This window comes from Oryctolagus cuniculus, chromosome 11 (genome assembly GCF_964237555.1).
Source record: "Oryctolagus cuniculus chromosome 11, mOryCun1.1, whole genome shotgun sequence".
Lineage (NCBI taxonomy): Eukaryota > Metazoa > Chordata > Mammalia > Lagomorpha > Leporidae > Oryctolagus > Oryctolagus cuniculus.
The window spans coordinates 42,652,382-42,675,538 of record NC_091442.1 but is presented as its reverse complement, the minus strand read 5'-3'; the positions used below and the strand labels follow the sequence as shown (position 1 = coordinate 42,675,538).

At 50.3% G+C, this 23,157-nt stretch overlaps 1 protein-coding gene across 6 annotated transcripts in view; it reads left to right on the top strand.

Moving 5' to 3' along the window:
• The window catches only part of RRBP1 (ribosome binding protein 1), a 66,747-nt gene that overhangs the window by 15,467 nt on the left and 28,123 nt on the right, over nucleotides 1-23,157 (top strand). For 3 of the 6 annotated variants that reach the window (XM_070052115.1, XM_051845354.2, XM_070052113.1), the window contains exon 2: nucleotides 9,863-11,885. The exons of 1 other annotated variant lie outside the window; for it this stretch is intronic. In XM_070052115.1, the coding sequence (XP_069908216.1) occupies nucleotides 9,884-11,885 (2,002 nt within the window). In that variant the 5' untranslated portion in view covers nucleotides 9,863-9,883. The remainder of the gene's footprint in view (nucleotides 1-9,862; nucleotides 11,886-23,157) is intronic. 2 more of the 6 variants (XM_070052116.1, XM_070052114.1) reach the window with 1 other exon arrangement.

Here is a 23,157-nt window from a genome sequence, read left to right as displayed (position 1 = left end):
ACTTTTACAAAGACGATTGTTTCGGAGAAACAAAACCCTGTCAATTCTTTGTGTTCTCCCCTGCCCAGGCGTAGAGATTGAATCTGAAATGGCTGATGAATAAGCAAAGGCTTACAATAGAATACATTTCTATTTTTAGTGCTTCAACTCTTGAAAATAAGTAGCATTGTTTCTTTAAAGTAGGAAATTAGATATTTTTATCCTCTTAATGAAATGAATGATTTCACAGTCCATCTTCTACTTGCTGCATTTTCTCTGGATTAAAAAATAATCATTACAGTTAAATTTTTAGATCAGATATTCTGAAGACCTCTTAAAAATGTTAGATAAAGTGAAAAAGTATTTAAAAAGCGCAGCTGAACTTGTGAGGTAGCCATGAACCGAGTGTGGGGAGTGGCTTAGGGCTCATCTCTGCGCTGACTGGCATAGGGTATAGGTGGGGTGTTGTCCATCAAAGTCATTGGCTTTCACCTACAGAGGAGCAGGAATGTGTTGTAGATGGGGAGTGGGGTCTTAGCCTTTACTTACAGCCCTTGTGAAACCTGAGCCCTTGAAAGGATGCACCTTTCAGAAAAAACACTGGCCCGGTAGCAAAGGACAGATGACATGGGGTGGGGAGCTTATCTGTCTTGTTCTGGGGTTTTGTACCAGGAGGCCCATCCCTCATAAAAATGTGTCCTGTCTGCTGACTTCCAAGGGCCCGGTGGGAACAAAGAGCAAGCATCTCTTCTGAGAGAAGCCACAAACCACCCCTCCCCTGCAAGACAGAAGTCACTATTCAGGTTGGAAAAGAAGGTGATGAAGGGCAGAAAGGGAAAACATGGTACTGTGCAAAAAGTCAGACCTGACAGAACAAACAGCAAACTCAAAAGGCTTTTTACCAAGCTGGTTGGATGTAGCTGAAGAGAGAATTGGAGAGTGGAGCACGTGTTTGAGAAGTTTACCCAAATGTAGCACACAGAGACCAAGAGGTCATTGAGGACTTTTGCCGTGAAAGGTAAGAACATGGCAGTTTCCAGAGCACTAAGCGGACAAGGGTTTTTCAGAATTGATGAAAAGGTCATGACTCCTCAAAGTCAGAAAGCACAGTGAGACTGATTAGAATAGGTACGCTTATTTGGTTGACTACTTAGAACCCCGGAGATGAATCCTCAAAGTGATGAGAGATAAGGGAGTATGATAAAGGAGTGACAGGTTTACAGTATGGGTCTCAGTGGCATTCCTCCTGATAACAGAAACAAAAACAAGACAAATACAATAGTATCTTCAAAGCAGTGAGAGAAAGCTGTCAGCATGAAACTGTGCTCAGTCCATTCATGAAGAATGAAGGTGAAGTCAGTTTTTCAGAGCTGTAAGGACACACAGTTTCTCAAGGAGAAAGAACTCACCAGTGTGGTGCTTGGGCAAGACCCTGAAGGAGGAGAGGATGCAAGAAGCAGTGATGAGCAGATGGCAAATGTGTGCCAGCCTCAGCTGCCTGGCCCCAGCAGCGTGTGGTGGGACAGGATGACTTCAAGTCTTCTGAGTCCTGTTGAGAAGGTAGCTGGTGACAACAGTGAACTTTTGGTCAAGTGTATATGTTAGGAAAATGTAAGCATGAAAGAGGACTCTGAAAAAAATTGAAATAGAATGCTCAACTTCCAAACCATAAAGGAAAAATGATAATGCTTGAATAACCCCAAGAAGAATACAAAGAAGGAGGAAATTAACCAGAAAAAAAAAAAGCATTGCAGAGAAGAAGCAGTAAATCAAAGTGCAGCTGAGTCCTATTACCTAGGGAACTCACAGAAGATGCTAGTTGACTAAACCTACCAGTTAGACAAATTACCACACTGATCTTAAAATAAAACCCAGCTATCTGCTATTTTTAAGGGCTCCTATTAAAACGTAGCAACACGGGTTGGAAGTAAAAGAATAGCAAAAGACTTCAGGCCAATGTTAACACCCCCCCCCCCCCAAAGTTAGCAAAACTTTAAAAATAATCACGCAAACTAGACTTTAGTGGGGAAAAATTCATTATGAGGATATTTAAAATGGTCTTTATAGAATAGTGAGGAAAAATAACAGGCACTTTACTAGAATGATTTAACAATTCTGAGTTTTGTTTACCTAACGAGATGGCCACTAAATCACAAACTGACAGATTTCAAAAAGAAATCAGCAATTCTGTGATCACAGTGGGAGTTAAGAGCTCCCAGAAGTTGCTAGAATAAGCAAGCAAAATGCTGGCAAGGTTCTGCGGAAGATCACTAGACTTGGATTAAGGATCCATGTAGAGCCCAGTGCTCCACAGACTACATGTCTCTTGATAAAAATTGACCACAGTCTAGCAAAATTCCCTGAATATGGTATAATCTAAGTCAGTGTTTTACAGCTCTAGGCCCATCATGTTTTGGGCCACAAAGTCAGTTTATTTGGTTGTGGAAAACCTTCTTAAATTTCTTGATGGTATAGAAAATACCAGTGCAGTACGCATACTAAGACTTTTACTAAGACTTTGTTTTGTGAGGGTCTTGTTATTTACATGTGACAGTATACATATATGTGTGTGTGTGTGAGAGAGAGAGAGAGAGAGAGAGAGATCCATGTCCTGGAACATGTATAAATTAATTTTTTTGATTCATAGTTAAAAATCTGAAAGCTGGGACAGATGCTGTGGTGCTGTGGGTTGAGCTGCCGCTTGGGGTGCCTGCATCCTGTATCAGTGCACAGCTCGAGTCCCACCTCTGCTGCTGATCCAGCTCCCTACTGAGTGTGTATCCTGAGAGGCAGCAGATGATGGCTCAGAGGCTTGAGTACTTACCACCCATTCTGGGCTCCTGGCTTTGGCTCGGCCCAGTCCTAACTGTTGCAGGCATTTAGGAAGTAAGTAGCACTCTTTTGCTTGGCCTTTCAAATAAATACGGTAAACAAAAAAACCTGACAAGTTGGACCTGTATCACACATAATGTATTCCTCTGGTAGCATAGCAGCTAAGTTAGGATTTATCAATGATAATTCCAAACCCTGTCATGTATTAGGAAAATTAAACATGCTGCCAACTCACAAATCAAAAAAGAGATAATGTGGGAATTAGAAAATTAAAACTGGACAATAATGAGAACACTGTGTTGCAGGTTGTGGGATGAAGCTATAGCTGTATTCAGAGGGAAACTGTGTCTTAAATGTTTGGTACAAGAAGAGAAGGGCTGAAAATTAATGGATAGATGTCAAGAAGTTGGGAAAAACTGAGTAAACCAATGGAAGATGAAGCAGCAACAGTGAAAATTAATAATATAGATTGGATTACAAACTCAAAGGCTGGCTCTAGAATTATCATTGAGAGTGAATCCTCAGTTAAAAATCAGTACTCTGGCCACCCTCCCCATTCCAGGGCAAGATCTGCAAACACTGATTCTGACGGTTTTGTAGGCGCATTCCTCCAAACCTACAAACAACAGAAAGCCCCATTTTTATACAAACTGTCCCAAAGAACAGGGGAAAAGGGATAAGCCTTAGCTCCTTGTTGGGACTTGAGTGGCCCTCACACCAGGACTGGAGAGCAGCCTGAGAATGCCCTGTGACCTCTGTCACTTACAGCACATGCAGAAATACCCCATAACAAGATGAACAAAGCTCTTTTCCATCAAGGAATGTTTATACCATAAAAGCCATCTGTGACTTAACCATAGAATATATATTACAGTTATTTTTGTTGATCTCTTGCTGGGCATGATTTATAAATTGGACTTTTTCATTGGAAAAAACAAAGGGTCTTTAAAAAGCTCATGGAAAGTGTATTATGAAAACTATGCATGGACTTCAGAATTTTTCCTGTCTAACTTATTGTATTGTATTTGAGAGGCACAGAGAGTGAGAGAGCTCTCATCTGTTGATTTATTTCCCAAATGCCCACAGTAGCCAGGGCTCAAGTCAGAAGCTAGAAATTCCCTGCAGGTATCCCACATGGGGTGGCAGTAACCCAGTGGCTTGAGCCATCACTGCTGCCTCAGACTCTGTATTAGCAGGAAGCTGGAATCAGGGGCCAGGGCCGGGAGTTAAACATGGGCAATTGGATGTAGGATGCAGGTGTCCCAACTAGTGTCTTTACTGCTAAGCTAAGGTAAGCCCACTCTTTTTTTTTTTTTTTTTTTTTAAGATTTATTTAATTTATTTGAAAGAGTTACACAGAGAGAAGGAGAAGCGGAGAGGGAGGGAGGGAGGGAAGGAAGGAGAGAGGGAGAGAGAGGTGTTCCATCTGCTGGTTCACTCCCCAGTTGGCCACAACGATTGGAGCTGTGCCGATCTGAAGCCAGGAGCCAGGAGCTTCTTCTGGGTCTTCCACATGGGTGCAGGGGCCCAAGGACTTGGGCCATCTTTTACCGCTTTCCTAGACCATAGCTGAGATCTGGACAGGAAGTGGAGCAGCCAGGTCTCAAACCGGAGCCCATATGGGATGCCGGCACTGCAGACAGCAGCTTAACCCACTACACCACAGCGCCGGCCCCACTAAGCCCACTCTTATCTTTTAACTGCGTTTTTTTTTTTTTTTTTTTTTTTTTTTTTTTTTTTTTTTTTTTTTTTTTACAGGCAGAGTGGACAGTGAGAGAGAGAGACAGAGAGAAAGGTCTTCCTTTGCCGTTGGTTCACCCTCCAATGGCCGCCGCGGCCAGCGCGCTGCGGCCGGCGCACCGCGCTGATCCGATGGCAGGAGCCAGGAGCCAGGTGCTTTTCCTGGTCTCCCATGGGGTGCAGGGCCCAAGCACCTGGGCCATCCTCCACTGCACTCCCTGGCCACAGCAGAGGGCTGGCCTGGAAGAGGGGCAACCGGGACAGAATCCGGCGCCCCGACCGGGACTAGAACCCGGTGTGCCGGCGCCGCTAGGCGGAGGATTAGCCTAGTGAGCTGCGGCGCCGGCCTTAACTGCGTTTTTAAACCATGAACTTTTTGAAGTCCCCTTGAATATACTTTAAAAATAACACCTATTGTGTTGAGTGTCATCTGCAATTTCAGGCATTCCCTGGGGGTCCCCTGGAGATGGGGGGTCTACTATATTGTAACTCAACACATTTCAGATTAGAGGAAGAAATTGTTATGTGATAAAGAGAAACCATTGGCTGCACGTAAACACTGAATTGAAGAGTCTCTGTGTCACCCACGAAGAGGTTTCTTCCAAAACCCTGTGGTCAGCCTACCTGTGAGAGTGGCACATGGGCACCTGTGGTCAGCCTGCCTGTGAGAGTGGCACATGGGCAATGGGAATGGGCACGCGGAGGGAGGCTGCCCTCTGCCAGCTCTGTTAAGACAGGAGAAAGAAAGCAGAAACAGTAATACTGCCCCTCCCCACACGCGGGAGGGACCAGACAGGAAAAGGTGCTGGGTCATTCAGCCAGTGAGGAAAGTCAGATCACTTTGTCCTTGTAAATTGAGGCTTGAAAAAAAAAAAAACCTAACTGCCAAAGGTATCACCGAAGCTTTCAGAAGAAAGTAACTGACAGTAAAGGGACTCCCGCCACCATATTGGGCGTCCCCAGGAAGGGACTCTGCAGGGGGCTGGGGCCAAGGACACAGGGAGATTGTTAACTGTGGGGAAGACCTGCCACGCTACAGTTTTGTGTGAACAGTGTAAACTTTAAAAACCTAAATGTGTGGATGTGGATAATCGTGCTCTGGTTACGTGATATGTACAGGAGTTAAAATGAATGAACTGAAAAAAGCTATGACCGCCTATAGGAGGAAATCTCAAGAAAAAAATTAGTCAGAAAATTGTGCCAGGTCATACCCAGAATAGCATTCCTCACAGCAGTTACCAGGTTTGCAACGATGTCATTACATTTCATTTGTGGAGACGTAGGCGTAAATAATGTGGAAGTGCTAAGTGACCCATTCTGGGTATCAGAGAAGACCGGAGGCAAATACAGCGAAACAGTAGGATTTGAGAAACCTGGGTGATGGGTAAATGGGTGTTCATATGTTTCTCCTTAACTCTTCAGTGTTTGAATTGTGTTGTAATACAGGTTGGGTATTCCTCATCCGAAATGCTTGGGATCAGAAGGATCTTTGACGTGGGACTATTTGATATGAGACATGCGATAACTTAAGGAGGGGGCCCAGGTGTAGAGACAAGTTCGTCTGTATTTCACGCGCCGCTCGTACATGTAGCCGGAAGGTAACTTTGTGCAGTGTTTTTAGTGTGCCTGTGTTAGACTACTATCACATGAGATCCAGTAGGAAATCTACTTTGGCATTGGGTTGATGCTCATAATTTCAGGCTTGGGAGCATTTTGGATTTTCGGGTAAGGGGTGCTCAATCCATATTATTGAAAATAGCACTGAGGCAGCCATACCTGTTAGTCTGTCTTCGTCACCATTGCATTTTAGCTGTTGCTCCTTGGTAAGTCACCTGATGCCCAGGAAAAGGACGTGGAAGCTGTTCTCTTGGATCACCCCTCCCCATGGCTTCAGTGGAGGTCCACATGTGATTTATGGTGGAGCAGCTGGGTAGAGAGGAGACCGAACCCCAGGGGTGCTGTTGGGGTCTTTGCCTAAAGCCTACCCAGATCCCAACTGCTAAATTGGACTTGACTGGCTTGCTCAGCCGTGTGACTTAGCAGGTGTACTCCATGTCTAAAGAATTTGGCACTTTCACTACTCCTATTCCCAAATTCTAAAAGCAGAAGAAAAGCTGTTGTTTTGGGATCCTGCAGGTAGGCAATGAGTTGAGCCTGCCAAGTCTGGGAGTGCCCCAGCCTCTGTGTGATCTCCTGCCTCCTGCTCTCCAGGGCCCTATTTGCCCCATACTCAGTGCGTACTCAGAATAGTGAATCAGAGTGCCTTTTGCACAGAAGTTGCTGGAGTTGATGCAAGTGAGATTCCTTGTGGTGAGGCTGTAGAGGGTATGAGCAGGCACCCCTCTGGCTTAATTCCTTGCGTTCCTGGGCATGGTCCTGGGTGAAAGCCCCGGGGCCTCTTGCCACAGTGTGGATTTCAGAGCAGAGAGCATCTTTGGGAGGCATCCCTGCTTTATCTCTCGTGTAAGTCGGGGAGCTCCCTGGTGATGTGTCTGCCCTGCCACGCCAGCCCTGCTGAGCAGCAGAGAGCTAGCTGGTTTTCATTTTGACTTCTCTGCTCTCTGTGGTCACACTGCCTGAGCTGTGAATGTCTCTGTGTGTTAGCGCTTAAGAGTAGGGCTTTTCATTTTGCTGTGAAAGATTTCTTTTACCCAAGTCTAACTCGGGAATTAGTGGTGAGTATGTAATTTCTTTTTAAAGCAACTCATTCTGCAGAAGTTGGGAAGCCACATCGGTGCTGCTCTAAAACATACATTTGTACGTGCTGTGGAAGAAAATAGTCTCCCCAAGTTTGCCTTGCTCGTTCCTGTGCTCCCCGCCGAGAATGCATTTTTGTATGCCATGTTTGCCTGCGTGGAGTGAGATTAAAGGCTGAGTTTCCAGCCCTGGCCTCCCGGCTGGAGTTTCAAACGTTGGAAACCACGAGGCTGCACAGAACTCCATAGTCCTCGGTGGCAAACAGGCCCTGCCTTGTGGATGGCTGTTGACTGGTCAGGGTCTGGAGATTGCCCAGTGCCAGCTACAGCTGCCCAGGGACCACCCCTCCAAGCACGTGGTTGTTGGGAAACCCTTTGTGGGTACAGAGCCTCAACCAGGGTGCCTGGCCAGGAAAGGGCAGGTATTTTAGAGGTTTGTTTTTGTTTTTTGTCAGATGAATAGGATGAGTAGGGTGAGTATAATATGGTTTTTGTCCTGAACGCTTCCTTGATGGCAAGGTTCTCAGAGGTCCCCGTGTGACGTGGAGTGGCTCCGTGTGGTTCCCTGCCCTCCTCCCTATAGGGCCACCACAAAACACAGCAAACACCGGAGGTAAAGGGAAGGCTTTTTGTCGGGTGGGGGAAACCCGACAGGCTGGAGGGAGAGGGCGAGAGAGAGAGAACACGTGTGTGGGGAAGCAGGTCCTATTAGACTCTTGCAGAGGGGTAGGGACGTGGGAGCCGCGAGTCCCACTAGGGTGGGGGTGGAGCAGACTTGTGGTTGGGCCATTAGGTCACCTGACTTCAGCAAGCTAGACTGGGTTCTGGAGAGGCCAAGCTTTGTGTACAGGGGGGTGGCTGGGCCAGAGCCTAAAACGGTGTCTGGGCCTTGAGATGGCGCTTTTAGATAAGATGGCACCGTTCGGCTAACTCTCCCCACTGGATCAGTCCAAGGCTAAGTAGGTGAATTCCCCCTTCAGCACCTCGGCTTGGGCTCAGCCTTTGCGTGAGGGTCACACCCATGGCCACCCAGGGCCAGGGGTCAGAATGTAAATGCCACCTGGCGTGGCATCCAGAGGCCTCCGTGCCTTCGTCGGGCTTCATTTGCAGTGGTGACAGCCAGAATGGATGGCGGGACCTCGGCCCCGCCCATGCCAGAGAGGCATCTGGGCAAAGTGAAGGGCATAGCCGCAGCCGATGGGGTGATGCTGCACAGCACAGGCTGGGAAGTTAGTCTAGAGCACATTACACCCTCTTGCCACAAGGGTTTTACTTCTTAGAAAGGTGTGGTGAGAGCCTGTGGTGGGTGTGCGATGGGAGTGATCTCTTCTTGGAACAGAATGCCCACTGAAACAGGCTCATTTCTCATTCACACCTACAGAGTGCCCTGAGGTCAAGTCTGGGATTCCTGGGTTGTTGAGGACTCCCCCGCCCCTGGCTTTTCCAGGCTGGTTCATACTTGGCATCATGCATATTTGAGAGAACAGCATTTCATTTATAATAAGATCTGAATATTTGGAACTCTTAAAGAAAGAGGAGTGGGAATCTCAATGTCTGTGCCACCAACCAGCTGTGACTCGCCTACCCCAGCACCTGGAAACCCACCCCCCCTTGGCTCATTCAGATCCCTGCAGACCCTGTTTGTGTCTCACTGCAGTCCAGGGGCCTGGGACGGGTGATGGCACCCACAATAGTTGAGTGTATCCAAATAATTAAGTCTCATGGAGTTCCCAGTGAAGTAGAAGTAGCCTGTGCCTCCAGCATGGAAGGTGTGGACCGAATGCCTCTGCCGCTGTGCACTTTGCAAGCAGAGTGGTTTGTAAGGTGTTGTCCAGCGTAGGGCCTAGTGACTGAAAATCTCCACCTGGCTTGTTTCCTAGCATGCAGATCACGGCTCCATGACTTCAGGAGCTAATGCTGGCCAAAGCGATGTGCGTGAGCTTTCAGGGTTGGAATGCATAGGTTTTTTTCTCTGACTCCAGGTAGCTGTGTTTATCGGTGCTGGGAAGAGGGGAGGCAACGTAGAAGAGATGGCACGCGCACCAGGGTTCTGCTGCCAGAGCACGTGGCTGAAAGTGCAGGCATGTTTGGTGTGGCCCACTTGGTGTTTTTTGAATGAATTGATTTCACATTGAGAGAAGAAACGGAAAAGATTTCTGGCCCGATGTGAAAACTCAGACCTCTCAACTTGGTGCTCACATTTCTGTGGTGGTCAGCTAAGACAGAGGGCTCCTACTGCCCATTTTAGGTGGGGCATTTTGTCCACCCATCCGTGCACACACACACAAACCCACTCCCACTCCATTGTCTCACACCTTGCTTGTGCGTTGCGCTTTCGTGTGTCTTTGAGCCTTACGGTGGGGCTGTCTTATGCTACATCTTGTCTGAGCATTGTGTACTCAACGTGTAGACCTGCCCACTAACAGGGACTGTTCCTGTCGTGCCCAGCCACTGCTCACTTTAAATGGGGCAGGCGAGAACGTGTGGCCTCAAAGCTTGCCTGAGTGTGTCTCTTCTCATGACCCCTTAAGTTTGGTGGCCGGGGCAGGGGTGGAAACTATCAAATGCCTCAGTTTCTACAAAAAAAAAAAATAATCTCCCTGTGTGTTTGGCAGGTGAAAGGAAAGCCAGCCAGGATGGATATTTACGACACTCAGACCTTGGGGGTTGTGGTCTTTGGCGGGTTCATGGTGGTTTCCGCCATCGGCATCTTCCTGGTGTCCACCTTCTCCATGAAGGAGACGTCATATGAAGAAGCCCTCGCCAACCAGCGCAAAGAGATGGCGAAAACTCACCACCAGAAAGTAGAGAAGAAAAAGAAAGAGAAGACAGTGGAAAAGAAAGGAAAGACCAAGAAAAAGGAAGAGAAACCCAATGGGAAGATCCCGGACCATGAACTGGGCCCCAACGTGACCATTCTCCTCAAAGACCCAGTGCGGGCACCTGCTATGGCTGTGGCCCCAACCCCAGTCCAGTCCCCTGTGGTCATTGCTCCTGTAGCCACCGTAACAGCCATGCCCCAAGAGAAGCCAGCCTCCTCCCCTAAGGACAAAAAGAAGAAGGAGAAAAAAGTAGCAAAGGTGGAACCAGCAGTCAGTTCTGTAGTGAATTCCGTCCAGGTTCTCACCTCCAAGGCTGCCATCTTGGAAGCCGCTCCTAAGGAGGTGCCTATGGTTGTTGTGCCCCCTGTGGGTGCCAAGGCCAGTGCCCCAGGCACTGGCACTGCCCAGGGCAAGAAGGCAGAGGGTGCCCAGAGCCAGGGCAAAAAGGGGGAGGGAACCCCAAACCAAGGGAAAAAGGGGGATGGAGCTCAGAACCAGGGCAAGAAAGGGGAGGGGGCCCCAAACCAGGGCAAGAAGGGGGAAGGGGCCCAAAACCAAGGTAAGAAGGGGGAGGGAACCCCAAACCAGGGTAAGAAGGGGGAGGGTGCCCCAAACCAGAGCAAGAAGGGGGAGGGAACCCCAAACCAGGGCAAGAAGACTGAGGGGTCCCCAAACCAGGGCAAGAAGGCAGAAGGGTCCCCAAACCAGGGTAAGATGGCAGAAGGAACACTAACCCAGGGTAAAAAGGCTGAGGGGGCCCCAAATCAAGGCAAGAAGGCAGAGGGGGCCCAGAACCAGAGTAAGAAGGGAGAAGGGGCCCAGAACCAGGGTAAGAAGACAGAGGGGGCCCAGAACCAGGGTAAGAAGGGAGAGGGGGCCCAGAACCAGGGTAAGAAGGGAGAGGGGGCCCAGAACCAGGGTAAGAAGGGGGAGGGGGCCCAGAACCAGGGTAAGAACGCAGAGGGGGCCCAGAACCAGGGTAAGAAGGCAGAGGGGCCCCAGAACCAGGGTAAGAAGGGAGAAGGAGCCCAGAACCAAGGTAAGAAGGGGGAGGGGGCCCAGAACCAGGGTAAGAAGGGAGATGGGACCCAGAACCAGAGTAAGAAGGGAGAGGGGGCCCAGAACCAGGGTAAGAAGACAGAGGGGACCCAGAACCAGGGTAAGAAGGGAGATGGGGCCCAGAACCAGGGTAAGAAGACAGAGGGGACTCAGAACCAGGGTAAGAAGGGAGATGGGGCCCAGAACCAGGGTAAGAAGGGAGATGGGGCCCAGAACCAGGGTAAGAAGGCAGAGGGAAGCCCAAACCAGGGCAAAAAAGCAGAAGGGGCTCCCAACCAGAGCAAAAAAGGGGAAGGGGCTCCCAACCAGGGCAAAAATGTAGAGGGAACTCCAAACCAGGGCAAGAAGGCAGAGGGGACCCAGAACCAGGGCAAAAGGGGGGAGGGGGCCCAGAACCAGGGCAAGAAGGGGGAGGGGGCCCAGAATCAAGGCAAAAAGGGGGAGGGGGCTCCTAACCAGAGCAAAAAGGCAGATTCTGTTGCTAATCAGGGCACAAAGGCAGAGACGAACCAGGGGAAAAAGGCAGAGGGGGCCCCCAATCAAGGCAAAAAGTCAGAGGGAACCCCCAACCAGGGCAAAAAGGCAGAAGGGTCTCCCAACCAGGGCAAAAAGGGGGATGGGGCTGCCAATCAAGGTAAAAAGACAGAGTCAGCTCCTATCCAAGGCAAAAATACAGACGTAGTCCAGAGCCAAGAGGCACCAAAGCAAGAGGCGCCTGCAAAGAAGAAGTCTGGTTCAAAGAAAAAAGGTGAGCCTGGTAAGTGACTGGTTTCTTTGTGAACTTGGAGGGAAAAGCTATCTTTAAATGGATTGTGGATTTCCTTTTGGGGTGTTGTCTGTACCAGTCAGGTGCTGCCTCAGCAAGGCTGCATGACAAACACTGCAAAGTCGGTAGCCTGCGCTGGCAAGTGTTGATCCTAGTGCTTCTGTGCGTGGCTGGCCTGCTGATCCTGGACTGTCTGAAGGTCTGATCCAACTGGGTTGGCTCCTCACTTGCACTTGTGCGCCTGTGATTACCCAGGACCTAACCTGAGGCTACAGAGACTCATGGGGGTGCTTCAGGCAGGTGCGTTTCACTCCAGCAGCCCATTGGCCAGGGCAGGTCACGCAACAGCCGGCCTGCTTCCAGAGGCTGGGAGTCTACCATGGCTGAGTGAGAGGGACTGCTGAGTGACATGGGACAGGGACTGTGAGGCTAGCAGAGTATCTGTACAGGAGGGGCTTTCGGCACATCTGTCTTGAATGTCAACCTTTTGAGTGTTCTTACCTGGTGCTGTGGTGTAGACTGACCGTTTGTTTGTGCTTGTTTAGTGAATAACCGCTGGAGGCTGTTTCCAAGGAGCAATTGTGACCCTCTATGCTGTCTGTCTTCCCTCCTCCCTGCTGCCACCCGTCTCATGAAGCATTGCAGATGTTAATGTAGGTACATGGCACTTCCAAACCTTCAGGCAGAGTGCCAGTAAAACGTATCTTGGTGCAAAAAATTTCAGAAATCTATGTGTAGTTTTTTCATAATAGCATTTCAATGAACTTTTTGGAGAATGCTCATATGCACGGATTTCAAAATTTTTTTTGCACCAAAATAAACTTACCTTTTAATTCTATTTGCTGTGAAATTCTGAAAGTACCTTTGTATTATATCAGCTAGACGTTAAATAACACAGAGCCTTGATTTGCCATTATGTTTTAAGTGCATGTTACAATAGAATTTAGCCCAGGGAATTTTCTTTCGTGTTCCATCATTCATTTGAGTGCACTTATTTTTTTTTTAATTTTTAATTTTAACTCTGAATAACCATTGGCCAGTCTGGAGCCTCTTAGGGATTCGACAGTGTTGGCTGGCGCAGGGCCCTGTGACGTTAGCCGAGCTTCCCTAGCTTGCCCTCTGTTGAACCATGTTACTTTTTCTCAGATTCCTCCTCCCCTGAATCCACCCCCGATTTTTGATGGGACATTTGCTTAGACAGCAGCCTGCTCCACATAAGGGGACCCAACCCAGGTGAGCCGCTATGGGCTCCCAGGAATCAGTGACCAGGCAGGGTCACTTCGCCCCAGCGAAGGTGTCTGAGGTTGTGGTCCACTGGCACACTGCTCTCTCTCTAACCAGCTAGACCCGAGACAGTGATGGGCCTGAGAGCCGGCTGGTACCCGAGTCTCCCACCTCAAGTGTGTCCAGCGCTCCCTGTGTCTGGTGGTCAGCGTTGCCTCGGGTGATTTTCCACATTGGAAATGAGACATGTGACAGACGTGGGATGAGAATATTGGAAAGGAAAGTGAAATTGACCCAATAAAGAAACTGCTTAGAAATGCCACCTCCATGGGACCAGGCAACTTGCTAGAGGTGTTAAAAGAGAAAGTGTAAGGCAAGCAGATAAGCACCCCATTGCAGAGTTCAGATGATGAAATACAGGTTACCATTCCCAGCTTAGCCTAGTGGTCTACTCTTGTTCCAACCAAACTTCCAGTGGGATCCCCTCCACCCCCCCAACTTGACAAAACTACTCTAAAAGTGCCATCTGTAGTAAGAACTTTGAGGTGGTGTTTTAAAGTGGCTGGAAAGCCAGCCCTACCTGGTGTGTGACCATGTTCCCAGCTGTTGTGATTACAAGTGACGAGATAGAAAGCTCTGGAATAGACTGTGTTGGCCCCAAGGACTTAAGGGTGAGAAGCATGGTACTTCCATAGGGAAAGAGAGTTCCCCCAAGGATCCTGGGCAGTGTGCTCATCATCTGGAGCACCTGCTTAGAGCCCCAAGCATTCACCTCTGTCTCAGAATGTGAGGCTGGCAGGAAACGCATTTAGGTTTCTTTTTTTTCTTTTCTTTTCTTTCTTTCTTTTTTTTTTTTTTTTTAGATTTACTTTATTTATTTGAAAAACAGTTACAGAGAGAGGTGAAGACAAAGAGAGAGGTCTTCCATCCGCTGGTTCACTCTCCAGATGGCTGCAACAGCTGGAGCTGAGCCGATCCGAAATCAGGAACCAGGAGCTTCTTCTTGGTCTCCCACATGGGTGCAGGAACCCAAGGACTTAGGCCGTCTTCTGCTGCTTTCCCAGGCCATAGCAGAGAGCTGGATCGAAGAGGAGCAGCCGGGACTTGAACTGGTGCCCATGTGGGATGCCGGCGCTTCAGGCCAGGGCTTTAACCTGCTGCGCCACAGCGCCAGCCCCAAAACACATTTAGGTTTAAGTATCTGTCAGCCAGATGGTAGAAGAAGGTCACTCAGAGGCTGCAGTCAACAGAGACCATTGTGGGTGGGGGAACCTAACCACCCTGCCAGCCCCAGGGGACTTGGGGACCCAAATGAAGGGCCAAAGGTGTGGGCAGTGCGTGCGGCAGGTGTGACACCTGAGCAGCGGATTTCACCAGTGTGTATCAAAGTCTGTGAGCATGGGAAGAGTACTCTCGTACTCTCTCGTTTTCCTACCTTGGCACCGCGCAGCTGCAGCCCTGTTTTCCCATGGCTGATGTGTGAAGGCGTCTTCCAGGCTCACTGTGGTGGTCGTAGGCCACCCACAGCCCCATAAAGATCTCAGAGATTACTCTGTTTCAGTGCTTCTCCAACTTCGACATACAGGTTAATCCCTTAGGAATGTGTTAAGATAAAGATTCTGGGGCTGGCACTGTGATGCAGCAGGTTAACGCCCTGGCCTGAAGCACTGGCATCCCCTCTGGGCACTGGTTCTATTCACGGCTGCTCCTCTTCCAATTCAGCTCTCTGCTATGGCCTGGGAAAGTGGAAGAGGATGGCCCCAAGTCCTTGGGCCCCTACACCCGGGTGGAAGACCTGGAGGAAGCTCCTAGCTCCTGGCTTTGTACTGGCTCAGCTCCGGCCATTGCAGCCATCTGGGGAGTGGACCAGCATATGGAAGACCTCTCTCTCTATCTCTCTCTGTAACTCTGTCTTTCAAATAAATAAAATAAATCTTCAAAAAAAAAATAGATAAATTCTGACTCTGCAGATTTAGCTGGGCCTGAGGTTCTGCATTCTAACCATCTGCCAGGGCATTCTGATGTTGCTGGTCCCAGGGTATGGACCTTGGAGACATTTTCCTAAAACCAGCAAACCATTCCAGAAATTCTTGTGAAAACAAATAAGCCTTATTAAACATGGTTAGTGTACACAAAACCATGAACTTGATGGAAAGTGGCATCACGTTCAGCGATGTGACCCTTTTGAAAAGCAGTTTTGCAGGCTGTGGAAAGAGCCTGGAAGGGGCTGGTGGTGGTCCTTTGACTCTCGAAGTGCTCTCTGGACACATGGTGCCCACCGAGTCAGTAGGCCTTGGCTTAGCAGCCATGCTGTCAGGGGGACCCAGTGCGCCTGCCCCACCAGGCACCATGCAACCCCTGGCAGAGATGGTTGAGAAGCTGCCGCCACAGTGTGCAGAGACGTGGGTACCGGGTGATTTTTCAGTTGGAAAAAAGGAAGATAACCCGATGCTCCACATGCTGTGGAAGCCTAAGATCGTAAGTGAGCGGTGGCAATTGAGACAGGAACCTCAGGACATAGGCACTGCTCACTGTCCACGTGCAGTGGATACCAAAACCCCACAGCTGCTCAGGTCCCTCCAAAGAATTGTGGCACGGTATTTGTACACTGTCCCGTTTGCCTTCAACCATGACTAAGCCATTGCTACGCTGGGTCGATCAGGGAAAAAGAGCAGGGCTGTCGGCCTGCAGTAGAGATGCAGTTTTTTTCTCGAATATTTCCGACCCTGGGTTGAGGGACTCTGGCTGTGGAACCGACAGACAGAGGCCAACGGGCCCGCAGTGACCGTGGCAGTTGTATTTTTCTTCAGGGTGCTAACAGTTTGTCCTTCAAAAGTCAAAAAGCAGTCCTGAAGAAGGCCCTGTATCTTGTGGCTACAACAGTGCCCCCTGGAGTTGGCAGTGCCTGTTAAGGCCTGAGTGCTTTTTGGCGCAGCAAAGCTATGGGCAGGAGTCTTGGCAAGCTGTTGGTGTAGATAATTTTGTATTAAAACCCTTCTTGGCCAGCGCCGGGGCTCACTGGGCTAATCCTCCGCCTGCGGTGCCGGCACCCCGAGTTCTAGTCCTGGTTGGGGCACCGGATTCTATCCCGGTTGCTCCTCTTCAAGTCCAGCTCTCTGCTGTGGCCCAGGAGTGCAGTGGAGGATGGCCCAAGTGCCTGGGCCCTGCACCCGCATGGGAGACCAGGAGGAAGCACCTAGTTTCTGGCTTCAGATCGGTGCAGTGTGCTGGCCACTGCAGCCATTTTGGGGATGAACCAACGGAAGGAAGATCTTTGTCTCTCTCTCTCTCACTGTCTAACTCTGCCTGTCAAAAAAAAAAAAAAAACCAAAAAAAAACAAACAAACAAAAAAAAAAAACCTTCTTATGTAATGACCTTTAAAAGTTATTTTTAGGGCTGTACAGCTGGATCCTAACATATTATTTAAATGCTGTAGTCATCATTCCAGAAAATAAAGCAATAATGACACTTCCAGCCCAGAGATTCCTAGAGGGCAGGAGCCCATGAGGCTCCCCGGATGTAGCTCAGTGTGTCAGTCTTTGCTAGGAAGGATCTTGCAGCACAGTCAGTAGGGGACCTGGTGACAAAGCCCAGAGCTCCAGCCTTGGGCAAGATACCCTCTGGTTTTCAAGCAGTGTGCATTCCAGACAGAGGAAAGGAAGCGGTTGTGAACATGGAAGGGAGTCACTGACCAGCATACACATTGTTGGTGGTCGGGCCCAAATGCCCAGGTGCTGTCTAGGTGACCAGTGCAGGTGTGCCATCAGCTCTTTGTCCATAGCCATAGTGTGTACTTGTCAGGCCCCGAGAGGCTAGCCACAGAAAACTTGCACATCCTTGCTGTGAGGCTCTGGGCCCACAGGCAGAGGTCTTCTCCCTGGAGCAGAGTGTCTTCAGGGAAAGGATGTTCAGAATCCTTGCCTTGGGTGCTCAGCACCCAGCCCCTGCCACAGTCCTGGCTCAGAGAGCCAGCTCAGTGCCAGGCAGTGGGGCCGTGCTTGTGATGTGAAATCTGCATGGGGGCTTTTTCACCATGCGAGTTTCTATGAACTTCTTGATAAGCCCTGTAGCTGCTGGGACGCGTGGAGGTCAGGCATGCATCTCTCGGAATCACCCTCAGCCTGTCCACCTGCCTGGCGACGGAGGGGAGAAGCACATCCTCTCATCTCCTTCTCTGCAACAGGTACATCCCCAACCCCCCGTGTGGCCGCTGTCAGACCAGAGCAGACGAGGCTGTGTCTGTGACTTGCTGTGTGTTTAATTGCAGTGTGCTTGTCCCTGGTCTGTCTGTTCAGGTGTGTGTCAGCAGTGGCTGGGGCTGTGTGTGTGCGTGCACATGTGTACATACATATATTGCTCTCTCTGGTTTCATCAGAGCCAGGCTGTCCTTGGCCAGGTGGCCATTTGGATTTGTCTCATCTGGACTCTGTCACAGTCTGCTTGTTCCCCAGCACAAATGTATTTTCCGCTCTTTCTTAACTGACAGGCTCCCAGGACATCTCTCGATGTCCTTGTGGTTATCATCCTGCTGATAGAATAAACGGGGGACAGGGCAGGGGCACACAGTCGCTGGGCCACTGCCCAGCAGCCCAGGAGGAAGGGTGAGGTGGGGTGTGTTTGGAGTGCCTGCAGCTTGGCAGGTCTATGTGTACAGTACAGGCCCCAGGGGTGGCCTCAGGGCAGCGTGCGCCTGTCTCCTCAGCCCCTTTGCTGATCCCTAGCAAGGGGATGCAGAGGTAGAAGACTTGTCTGAGGGCTCACTGTGTACCACCAAGCTCCCCCTTGCAGACCTACCCCAAAGCCAGTGGTGTTTTGGATTACTAGCCATTTTGCAACATGAAGTCCCCTTGTCAGTTCCCTCTGTCAGACACTTGTCACAGTACTCCCACCTTGTCCATCATTCCCTTGTACTTTCTTTGTTCAACTCAGCAGTAGCTGCATTAGCCATGGGCTGTGGTGCCTGAGGCTTTGAGGCACAAAACTATGAATTGATGGCATGGATTTTCCACCAGGGGATCATGAATTGACCTTACACGTCCTTGTAGTTATGTCTTGTGTGTGGAGGGTCGTGTTCCAGAATTAATCTGAGGCACACTCATCATCAGTGGCTGTGACCCTGCAGCCGAGTGAGGCAGGCTCCATGTTTTGTGCAGGTCGACAGTGTTCCTCCCTTGGTTGGCGAGGCTTCCGATGACCCCAACTGTCCCCGCCCCCGGTCTCCTTACCCTTCTGCAGGCCTGAGGTTCTCTGTGTCCCCGGCTTCTCTGGGGGGCTTGTGTGCCCAGTCTGGGCATGTGGGAACTGTGGGTGTGACTCCAGGTAGGCTGACTGCCCCTGTACCTCCAGAAATCAGGACCCTGGAGGGTGTGAGCATTGGGGTGAGGTAGCCTGGTGACCATGCTGCAGGGGTCAAGGAGATGTTGTGGCAGGAGTTGGGAGCTGCTCCTACAAATCCTGTACTGGGGCACAGGAGCATTCTTCGCAACAGACAGCCAAGAGTGAGGCCTAGGGCTGTGCTGCCCAGTGTGGGAGCCGCCAGTAAGGGGCCCTTAAAAGTCATGCCAGAAGTGAGTAACATTAAAGATCCACTTCCCCATTTGTGCCAGCCGCATTCCAGCACTCCGTGATCATGTGGCCAGTGGCTGCCTTTGGACAGTGCAGGCAAAGGACATCTCCAGCAGCACGGAGTGTGTTGCATGGCACGGTTCTAATCAGGAGCCGTTTGGAGGGAAGTGTTCCCTTGGTCCCCTTGCAGGTGACTCTGAAGACTGGCCTGTCTTGGAGCCCCATGTTGACGTCACACACAGCCCCTTCCCCTTGCTTGTGCTGGGTGCCTGCTCCAAACGTCTGGGTGGAATGAGCAGCCTGCTGCCCTCCACATCACTGAGGCGCTTCAAGTGAGGGCACAGGACCCGAGATGCCTGGTCCACGACACACAGCAGATTGACAGCAAAGCCAGCCCTGGAGCTGGGGTCCCCCAGAGACAGGAGGTGCCTCCTCAGTCTTCCGGGCTGTCCCTGTCATCTGGTCAGTGCAGGGCCCATGTGGCTGACAGGTGTCCCCACACCGGCAGGTGTGGAGGCTGGCTCAGGACGTGGTTCTGCAGGCCCAGGTTGGAACTCTTCCAGACCTTCAGCTCTGATTTTCCTACAAGAGCAAATTGGGGCATGTGACAGGTTTTTACCCCTTGTCCATAGCTGTGTTTAACAGGGAACACCTGCCTTCTTCATCCTTGCTTTTTAAAATTTATTGTGGAATAAATACATGTGTTCAGCAAACAGAATCGGAGAGCACGGAAGCATGGAGAGTGAAAATTGAAAATCCTTTCTCCCTATTCCACCTCCATCACTCCTCACTTTCCAGGGGCCCTGGGGACACTCTGCTTGTCACATGGGTACCACACACGGGAGCTGTAATGCCCTCCGCCTAGGAATTGCTCTTTTTTTTTTTTTTTTTTTTTTAAACAGTGTGTTGGTGACATCTTTCCACATTGCACTTGCAAAGCTCCCGGTTCAGCCGCATAATATTCAGTAGCGTGAAAGTATCATAATTTATTCAAATTGCATTTAAATAGTATGCAGACTCTGTGTGTGTGTGTAGTTTTTTTTTTTTTAATCAGTGCAGTAATGTGCATATATCATTGAGTGAGTGTCTGTAAGTTCCTAGAAGGGTGATTGCCGAGTCAGAAGTGGGCTGCATGTTTAAGACAGTGCTAAAAAACACATCACAGTGGACAGCCAGTGGCCCACGTGATGGTGTTCTGACTTAGTCACTGTCTCTACAGTCCTGTGGCCCTGGAAATGGTGATAAGTTTAAGGGGGAGCATCATATACCCAGGTGTGGAATAAGGAGAAATACTTGCTTTTAATAAGAGGGCCAGGAATTCTCTTCAAAATGTTTGGAGCAGGAGAAATGGGCGGAATCACAGAGAAGGGACAGTTTCCCAGAACTGAAGCTGCACTGTGCTTGGAGTCTGGCCCTTAGCCGGTTCCTTCTGCAGTGGTTAACTCAGCATTCAGGCACAGGGTCTAATAAGAAAGCATGTGTACTTGATGGGGGCTGTTTGTTAAACACCTGCTTTTATCCTTGGATTTGGTCTTTGCCCTTGTAATGGTGCTGGCTTGCCTCTCGCCCCCAGCCCTGTCCTGTGTCGGTGGTGTGGCCATTGCATCTTGGTTTTAAGCCATCAGGAGAGCTGTTCTACCCTGGCACCTGGAGCTGAGTCCCAATCAGTAGGATGTGGGCCTGTGCCCTAAACTTTGGGCACGGGATGTGATTGTGGGACCCCAAAGTTAGCCGAGCTCCAGGACAGTCTGCTGTCAGCTGGAGGTGGGGCCACTCAGTGCTGCTGTTGGGTGAGGCCAAGGCCAGCTCAGGCATTGCCTTCTTGACCTTCCCCTGCACATTGGAGAGCATGCAGGCACCAGAGGACCCTGGGTTTCTGCCTCACAAGGGCAGCTCCACTTTGCTCTGAGAATGGGGATTGGCTTTTTTTTTTTAAGATTTGTTTACTTATTTGAGAGGTAGAGTTACAGATAGAAGGGCAGAGAGAGAGGTCTTCCATCTGCTGGTTCACTCCCCCAGATGGCTGTAACAGCCAGAGCTAGGCAGTTCCGAAGTCAGGAGTCAGGAGCTTCTTCCAGGTCTCGCATGTGGGTGTAGAGATCTAAGGACTTGGATCATCTTCCACTGCTTTCCCAGGCCATTAGCAGGGAGCTGGGTCGGAAGTGGAGCAGCTGGAACTTAAATCGGCGCCCAAAAGGGATGCTAGTGTTGCAGGTGGAGGCTTAGCCTACTACGCCACAGTGCCGGCCCCTGTGGGTTGGTTTCTGCAGGACCTCCGCTCCTGGCTTGACTCAGGAGTCACAAGACCATCATGCCAAGGCCCAGGAGAGCCTACCCTGCTTCCACAGGGTAGAAAGCACCTATGGCCACCCCCTACGCCACCTTGTTAAGTCCAGGGGGAGCAAGAAGACCCCATTTGGGAGGTAGTATCATGGGTAACTTTGAGTATCTTGCACCCTTCTGCATTTGCTTTTTCCAGCTTTTCCTTTTTTTTTTTTTTTTTCAAGATTTATTTATTTATTTGAAAGGCAGAGTTACAGAGAGGCAGAGAGAAGAGAGAGTCCTCCATCTATTTGTTGGTTCATTCCCCTAAAGGCTGCAACAGCTGGAGCTGTGCCAATCCGAAGCCAGGAGCTTCTTCCGGGTCTCCCACGTGGGTGCAGGGGCCCTTGGACCATTTTTTTTGTTGTTGTTGTTTTTGTTTTTTTGGTTTTTTTTGTGTGTGTGGGTTTTGTTTGTTTGTTTGTTTGTTTTGACAGGCAGAGTTAAGACACTGAGAGAGGCAAAGAGAAAGGTCTTCCTTTTTTTCCGTTGGTTCACCCCCCCAAGTGGCTGCCACGGCCGGTGCGCTGCGCTGATGCAAAGCCAGGAACCAGGTGCTTCCTCCTGGTCTCCCATGCAGGTGCAGGGCGCAGGGACCTGGGCCATCCTCCACTGCCCTCCCGGGCCACAGCAGAGAGCTGGACTGGAAGAGGGGCAACCGGGACAGAATCTGGCACCCCGACTAGGTCTAGAACCCGGGGTGCCGGTGCTGCAGGTGGAGGATTAGCCTAGTGAGCCGTGGCGCCGGCCATTGGGCCATCTTCTACTGCTTTCCCAGGCCATAGCAGAGAGCTGGATCAGAAGTGGAGCAGCCGGGACTCGAACTGGTGCCCATATGGAACTCCTTCCATATGAATGCCAGCACTGCAGGCAGTGGCTTCACTGCTACCTCACAGTGCGAGCCCTGCATTTCCCAGCTTTTCTATACCATGTGTTGTTTTTTAAGTGGAGAAGGAACAAAAACTCCACTGTGCTCTCTGAATTAAGTAAACCTTCCAGCACAGCTGATGGAATGCTGTCCTTTGGTGTTTTCTCGGGCATCCTGTGAGCCTTGGAGGGGAGGGTCTTGCTCCGTTGGGCTGGGATGAGGAAAGATGGTGGCCAGTGGCCAGCCCAGCCCTTGGCACACAGGTGTTCTGTTCAGGGTGGCTCCCACATGCTGGAACTTGGCAGTGTCTTGGGGGGCAGGTTATGTGAGCTCCACATTGTGTGCAGCCTTAGTGGGTGCCTGCTCCAGCTCTGGAAATAGAATTTAAAATCAGACTTTGTAACCCAGTGTGGGCAAGGGTCATGGGGCTGGAGGAAGACAGCACACTTGCCAGGAAAACTGCGTTCAAGGTGTCTGTAGCATAGTAGGGCTGTTGGACTTCTGATAGCGACACTCCTTCCTCCCCACCGTGCCCATGTACGCCCACCTGGACCTGCCGTGACCTAGGCCGGTGCTGGCCACCACGCACTGGGTTGCTTCTCAGCCAGGCATCTGGGGAGCTGTGTGGTTTAGGAAGCTCTGTTCTGTGCATTTATTCCCCATGCTGTTCTGCAGGGTGGGTGTGCCCTGAAGCCTGTGTTGCAGAAGCAGGAAGCAGGGCTCAAACTTGGCGGAAGTGACTTGGCCAGCAGATGGCAGCGTGGTTTCTCTCCTGGGAAGCCCCTTCTCAGGCCCACCCTCCCTTGCCCAGGTGCAGAGATGGGGAGGAGAGGAAGTCTGACCCAATTCCTTCGCTTTCTCGTGGTCTGAAGCTCTGAAGGAAACTCGTGGGGGCTGGGGACGTGTATTCACTTTCTGCATTAGTTTTTTAAACCCAGTCTTGCCTTTCCCTCTGCCTTTTTTATTTATTTATTTTTACTTGAAAGTCTGAGTTACAGGGAGAGAGGAGAGACAGAGAGATCTTCCATCCACTGATTCACTCTCCAGATGGCTACAACGGCCAGAACTGGAGCCAGGAGCTTCTTCCCTATCTACCACATGGGTGCAAGGACCTGACGACTTGGGCCATCTTCTTTCCATGACCTGCTTTCCCAAGCCATTAACAAGGAGCTGGATTGGAAGCAGAGAAGCCAGGACTCGAACCCATGCCCATGTGGGATCCTGGCACTGCAGACACGACTTAACCTGCTGCACCACAGCACCGGCCCCCATCCCTCTGCTTC